The 7,794-nt window shown below is 37.2% G+C and overlaps 1 protein-coding gene across 1 annotated transcript; it reads right to left on the bottom strand.

Moving 5' to 3' along the window:
* Window positions 1-4,285: 4,285 nt before the first annotated feature.
* On the bottom strand, window positions 4,286-6,356 carry LOC132560527 (uncharacterized). Its single transcript, XM_060225195.1, has 2 exons — window positions 5,970-6,356; window positions 4,286-5,568 (listed from the first exon to the last, which is right to left on the bottom strand). Exons 1-2 carry the CDS (start codon window positions 6,193-6,195, stop codon window positions 4,286-4,288), a joined length of 1,509 nt encoding a protein of 502 aa, XP_060081178.1. The 5' UTR covers window positions 6,196-6,356.
* Between the last annotated feature and the right edge of the window lie 1,438 nt (window positions 6,357-7,794).

A 7,794-nucleotide genomic window follows, 5' to 3' on the forward strand; every position in this document is an offset into this window, starting at 1 on the left:
ATTTGCCAACTCGGATACAATATCATGGTAAGGGATTATACAGAATGCATCAACTTTCAATAAAGCTGGCGGTAATGAGAATTTAAAAAAAAAAAAAATAAGAAAAAAATCATGCAGATAATGAAAAAAGGGCGGTTATTGAGATGTTAATCTCATGTACGTATTGTGAATTTCTCGTTGCCTGTAATGTTATGCACCAAATGAAAGGTAAATATACACACTACCTACGGATACATATTGTTTTACAAGGAATATATAACTAACAGTTTAGAAATTGGAAATTAATTGATTTTTTCCATAGTGATAAACTTGAATTCTGCTGATAATTCGTTTAAATAACGTCAGTCATGAGTGCTAAAACAAAAATCAATGTTTAAAAAATAATATCCTGGCCTCGAGTGCCTGTGGTTTTGGACACACAAACCAAAAGGAACCAGACAATAGTGGCCCAGAACTTTTTTTCTGCGGTTGATGGCGTGAGCACCAGATTGATACAGGATTTAATTAAGCGGGCCAGATCTAGCTGGCATAGAGAATTTCGATGTCACAATGGCTTGGAAATAATTAGGGCATCTACAAACGTTTAGTATTTTCCAAATTATGACTTAGCTCACAGCTTGATTGAAACGGGGAGTTTTTCTGATGCCTTGTCCAATGGGGGGAGATGTATTGACGCCCGTTTTGCTAGAGAATACATTCGCGCCCAGTTGACCTATATCCAAGGTTATGGGTACTGATGGGCAATTCTCAATTCACTGAAAAGATTATTCTGGAACCAAGTTGTATTAATATTTGGAGTGTAGCCTTGCCAAACTTGAACCAAGCACCGTTACATTGCTGTATGGGAAACTGAAAAAAAAAAGATGCTCTCGTGAACCGTTGTGGATTGCCTAGTGTCATGAACTTTTTTAGTCCATTACTGTGTGAACCTTTGGGTTAATAACTGAAATGCCGTTGCCTTAAGAAAGGTCGTAAACTGTTGGATTGCTAAACGTTCGCGAGTTATTGGATTAATTGCTGTCGGGAACTATGGTGGACCATTACATGAAATTATTTCTTACTGGCGAAATATTAATATTTTGGCATGTGTATTGTGTTTTAGATAAAACATTGGAAAGTACAAGGGTGGAAAGTACAAGGGAAAGCGTGACGGTTATAATTAATTGTGAGATCAATTATAAAAAACTTGTTAAGCCAAAGAAGACAAATAGCGGATTAATCATTCTTACTAACGGCTGTAGACCTGTGTAGTTGTGACTATTAGAACAGTGCCGTGTTTTAACTTAGCGCGTGGAATTATAACTGACTGGCGAAATATTTATTGCATGTATATTGTGTTAGAATAGGACACTGTAAGGTATACTGCACAAGGAAAACATGTTGAGTACTAATTATATTATCTGTTCGTGGTGGATTATTGATAACTAATTACTATCATACCACATTTTGTTCTCGAGTTTTGGAATATTAGTTAATATTCTTAGTGGGAAAGGTATGTAACAAAATGAGTAAAAAATGGGTTTAATGGTAATTTTGGAATTGTGTGTATCGTAGAGAGCAGCATCTTAGTTTAAAGTACATCAGGTCAAAAGTCAGTTAATGCTGGACCGAGGAAAAGGTCCCGTGAGTGATAGATAGTGATGCACGCCTGATAATGGGCGGGGTTTGTACCCAAGTGGTGAAGCACCATGGCAGAATATCTCCAGTATGATTGATCAGGACAGATAGATGCTCTCTTTTGTATGCCTCACGCTGGCGAACATATTTGTAAGTAAACAAGATAAGAAACAATGTATAAGGTAGATCAAAGATGGGAAGTTGATAACGGGTACTCCTAGTCGCACGTGCCTTCATAATTAGATGCTCCGGGGGCTGGGTTATTGTTGTCCAATTGGGACTAGGCTTAAATTAAGTATTTGGGTATTATTTATACAAAGATAATAGCCAGCAGAAGTGTAGTCGAGTCTGGGATCGAGTAACTAGAGAGAGTTGGGAGTCGGACGTGGAGACGGGCAGAGTCCCGTATGGGACCTGCTCCGCGATGGAGCGGGTCCTGGCCAAGTTGGCCCATGAATATTTGTATGGAACTCTTTGATAGGGACGGGCAGGTGTTTAGTTTTTGTCTGCCTTGCGCAGGTGTTTAGTTTTGGTGCCACGACATGATGCTGTATGTTGATTAGGAACTATCTTTTGTAATGGATATTAACGCGAAGTACTAACCATGGAAAACCACTATACAATGAAATAAACGTTTCGGTCAACCGAAGTAAACACTGTGTTTAGTCATTGTGTTACACAAGAAAACATTTTTCCCAATTTCCCAATTAGCCTCGGCCAATTTACTAATAAATGAGTCTTTGCAATAGTTCTTAGTTGACCGGATAGTGATATTGTTATGTTTGTTATAAACACTTTTTGTAATTTTGCGAGTGCAAAAGACAGGAAAATGGTCACTAAAACCTATATGTAAAACACCAGACTGACTTATCTTTTCTTTGGAGTTACACATTTCAGAGTCGGTAATAGAACCATCAAGCCAGGACTCAGTGACAGATAAGACAGCAGCATTAGTTTTGCTAGCAATGTTACGGAGTTCATGAGTTTTACAATAAAGAGATCTAGCATTGAGATGGATAAAATGTAGACCTTTATTTTTGAAACACTGAAATGTATCTTCTTGATGGTGATCAGATTCGGCAGTGGAAGAAGGGAGGTCACTCTGATCTAAATTAGTGTATTACAGAGGAGGAAGCAAAAAATTGTGAAATGGATACAAAATCCCAAGCAAACTGTAAACAATGGTTCTGTCTCAGAGCGGGTAGAATAACAGCATCAAGGATGAAAGCAGCCTGCAGAACTCCACTGGACAAACCATCTTTAAGTCTTGTGAAAGATATATTTCCTGAAGTTTCTTAAGTACTGCTACCCAGTGGGGCTGCCAACATGAGGAAAGAGCCAGAAACCAGTACAGAAAAGAAATGAAGGGATTATACGAGAACTTTGTTCTCAGAGACAGTGGTTTAGTTGTGAATCCTAAGTATCCTTTCCTCGGAGCATCTCCAGATGCTATGGCCTCATGTAACTGTTGTGGAGAAATTGTGGTAGAAATCAAATGCCCTTATTGCCAGAGAGAAAAATCAGTTAGTGATGATGTAGACTGTCTGGAAGAAAAAGATGGACAACTTCATCTAAAAAGGTGTCACGCATACTTCTATCAAGTACAATGCCAGCTATTGTTAACAAACACAGAATGTTGTGACTTTGTCGTTTGGACTGAAAGGGACTTCTTCACAGAGAGAATAGTTTTGGACGAAGTATTTTGTGAGGAAATGGTGATGCGTGCTTCCTTGCTATTTAAATATGCCATTTTGGGTGAATTAGTTGGGAAATTGTATTCAAAACCCAACCTGTTGAAGCTCAACTCAAATAAAAATGAGACACAAACTTCAAGTGGCATCATTATATGTACATGTCGGTCTGTCTACAGGGAAGGTGATGCCAATGTTATTAGCTGTGACTCAGAAAGCTGTCCATACCAGTGGTTGCATTTTACATGTGCCAAGATAAAGAAAATACCAAATGGCAAATGCTACTGTAAGGAATGTAAGAAAAAAATGAAAAGCAAGTGAGAAATTAGTTCCAAGTTACTTGTGCTGATATGTATGTGAAGTACATGTATACTGATGGAGAACATTTGTTTTAAAACATGTTTTGTGTACATTGTATATGTATGATGAAGTGTGAATTGAACTGATATCACCATGAATATGATACAGCTTACATTATTTTATTGGTGAATAAAACTATGAAATGAACCCAGTAGTTGCTTTTTTTGTGATCTCACAAACCTCTAGGCTGCAGCAGAGCAGTGATCAAATTGTGAATGGCCTAATCACTGATTAGAGATTAAAAAAAAGACATGTTTTTTTTTTAATTTGTATTTTATTCAGGTTTTTCAAAACGACACATACACAGACAACACTCATTCTATTGCTCTGATGCCACACACATACAATACAGACATACATATGTACATGCACACATCCATTAGCAATACATGCTATTTTTATTACAAAGATCTTCAGGGAGGTTGTACAATACAAAATAGCACTTGAGTAAATTAAATAGTACTTTATAAAACTATTCATCAAAGTCCCACAAAGAAACCACATATGAAGTTTCTTTGATTTGTTGAAAAGTAATTTTGAGAGATTCCTATCAATTTACACCCTGACGCATACAATGTATCTATATATGAAGCCACTTTGGTGAAAATGCAAATTTATCAATCAAATGGAACAACAGAGTCACAGAAATTTGTTAGTGCACAACAAACTGTTGTTATCTTGTCAATAGTTGGTATGCTGTCAATATTGCTATGCAAGTAATCAATTGGTATGGTACTCTGCAATATTGTGAATTTGTTTCTAACAAGTCCTATAACTCTTTCAACATGGATTCTTGTATGGGCAATCTTTCTCATAGTTTCAAGTTCCACTGGAGACAGTTGACTTTTACCTCGAGTGAAAGCTGGTATTTTAACTTCAGCACAGTTCAGTCCAACACTCTCTTTGATATCAAAGCCTCTATCAGCGAGAACAATGTCTCCTGGTAAAAGTTTGTCGAGTAAGCCACAATGCTCAGTTACATATTTGTCAGACACTCTGCCTCCATATCCTTTTGACAAAAAAGATACAGCACCTTGAGGGGTTATTCCAATCAGAAACTTGGCAGTATTGTGGTGTTTATAATTGGACCATGTCTCAGATCTTGCAAGCAGGTTTGATGGCCTCTCAATGAAAACTTCAAAGCAATCAATAATTATTGACACTTTCACACCAAAGTATTTCCGAAATTCCATGGGCATTGATAATTGTAGCTCTGCTCGTTCTGGCCACAGAATGATCGGTTTTAATCTAATGTACATCACATGAATTGTGTCGAGAAACACCTTTGACACACAACTTTTTGAAACTTTAAACCTGAATGCCAAGTCTTGAAGGCTGAGATTTAGTCGCAATTTCATCATCACAACCAGCATTTTCTCAAACTTTGTCAGTGAACTATTTACCCTACCTGGTATACTTGGTTCAAGAAAATGGTAAACAGTCATCAAGGTATCATGGTCCAGTCCAGTGTAGTGTTTTGCTTTCTCATCATCAAGTGTCTCTGGTGACAACACAGTTTCCTTCAGTTTGTCCTTCAACTCCATGTTTTCACTTGTGAGTCTTTGTAGTTCACTCCTCATCATTTCCACAAGTTGTCCATCTGTTGGTGTGTCGTCTGCAGGTTTTTCACAGATATGATAATTTTCAATTTCGGCCTTATCTGTACCTCTGGTAGTATCAGTATTGGGGACGACGCAGAGAGAAGTGTCCTTTTGTAAGTCTAACAGTGCCTCTGCAGCTTTGAATTTTTTCACTTTCTCCTGTCTTGACTTTGCACGTTGGTACCTCTTTTTTGTAGATTGAGGATCTGGGGTGGGACAGCTACCTTGTAACTCTGGTCCCATTTTCTGAGATGGTGCCCAGTCTGGATTTGTGTTGTCATAAAGATCAGCCTTCTTTCCTGCAATAAATAAAATTCAAAATTCAAACAGACAATTATTACAAAAGTGTTCAAACGAACTGTTCAATGGATACCATCCATATGTATTTAAAACAGATGATGCATGCCCTGTGTATTCTTGTAATTTATATTTCAAACAGAATTTAAAATTACAAATAACATTATTATCAGCACATGATCTACTTTAAGTTGCACAGAGAAAAAATATATTTAAAATAAATTTACACGTTTATGACTCAATATGAGGGCCTCTGCAACTGATCCGCTGATGATCGGCCATGTTTATGAGTACTATGTACGTGACATGGGCTATATCCATTGTCACTGGTCTGTGATCCATGTTAATTATGAAATGAACACTTTAAGAGCCAAACGAAAAAGTCCTATTTGTATAAATTTACCTGCGATGAAATGATCGGAGCAGACTTTATAGTGTCTTTTGTTGGGGTCTGCATCAAAGCCTTCTCGGTTGATTCTTGCCAGCCACAAGTTGCGTCTCTCGAGTGAGAGCCTTTCAGTGTTCTCTCCTTGGTGATGAATCACTTTTGGTATGTCAAAATACTGTCTTTTCGTCGAGCGAGGGTCTGCACGATTTGTACAGCCCCAAACAACACAGGTGTGAACCATTGCCAGAGGCTATTATAACTGTTAACAATAACTAGTACGGCAACCGTTCTGTAAACAATCGCTTGACACACAATATGGCAGCGTATGGAATTATGCGACTCATGTGACGTCATCGGAAATCTATCTATAAGTAACACTACTAAAAACTACTATAAACTTACTAAAGCCTATAAAGTAAAGAGGCCGAACGGACCCGGGACGAAAGTGAATTAGCGCGAACATGTTTTAGTGTAAACGAAGCCGATACCGGTAAGTTTTCGCAGTATAATACCAGGGCTAGCTCTGGGTCAAAATTCAGTTTCGCTAAACCAAATTTTTTTTTCTATAAGCATGTGAACAGATTTCGGAACTCACCCTCACCTGACGAGCCCTTAATTTCCTCATATAATAAAAACACATATGCTAATTATATAATTACATTATTTATTCACTGTTTTAACAACAATACATCAAACATAACACAGTATATGGTAAAAGAGTTTATAAACATGGAATTATTACAGGCCTTCTGCATCTCGACAGTTTGCTGTTGTGTTGCCAAAGCAGCAGAGTGAGAGTTCTCATCTGTAAAATTGAAAATAAAATTTAGAATAGAATTGGACATTTGCAGAGAGATACAGGATTACATTGAACCTTATTTTACACCATCAAAGTATTATACTTATTACAGTAACTTCCTAAGTAATATATCTCTTAAAAACACTTCAGAGATAATAAAGACATAATCGTTAAACTAAAAGATTGTGTTTCTAATTCATGTGCCAAGCAGGCTGTAATGAGTAACTACATTGTACCATCCTCCAGGCTGTATAGTATTTCTGAATTACTTAATCTAAATTTACATAATTTTCTGTTCATAAATGATGAATAGTTGTATATACTGATCCTTTCTCATGCTTAACCAAGCACTTCTTCTTCATGATACTGCAGCCATCAGTGAAACTATTTCTAACTAATGCCTTAATACATATGTCACAAAACATGAGCTTTTGCTCTGGGTCATATTTTAGCCATGGCCTGCCAATTTTCCAACTATCTAGAAACTTTCTTGAACTACTGCCCCTGTTAGTAACCTGATCAGGACTATCATTTTCCTTTTCAATAGATGGTGTCTTAAAACCAAATGATGACAATCTGGGTACTTTCCCATCCCTATCACTAAAGGGGAGTTTACGTTTTCCCATTTCATCTAACCATCTATCTCAGTGAAGGGCCAAATCTGATGTGACCAAAATATGTACAAAAATATAAAACAAAATCGGCAACATAGTGTAAAAACAACGAAATTATATCTTGTGTTTCTTGCTATTTTGATTGTCGATCAAAAAAGCCCTTTCAAATACACTAGTTTACTAAGTTATGCAGAAATCACAAACTCGTGCCCAATTAACGACATCGACACACCTAATGATCCACCTACCGTAAGCCAATTCCCGATAAAACAACATCTTTCCTTCAGCCAACTTACCTTATTGTTCACGGCAGAGGCTATCTCGGATTGAGACAATGGAGACATCATTGGATAATTGGCGATTTTCTTTTCAGGCGTGTTGCTGTTTAGACAGGTAAACGTTTCTGTCAAAACACAAAAGAGTTCCG

The sequence above is a fragment of the Ylistrum balloti genome, unplaced genomic scaffold, assembly GCF_031769215.1.
Source record: "Ylistrum balloti isolate Yb309-2 unplaced genomic scaffold, AGI_CSIRO_Ybal_v1 Utg371074, whole genome shotgun sequence".
NCBI classification, from domain to species: domain Eukaryota; kingdom Metazoa; phylum Mollusca; class Bivalvia; order Pectinida; family Pectinidae; genus Ylistrum; species Ylistrum balloti.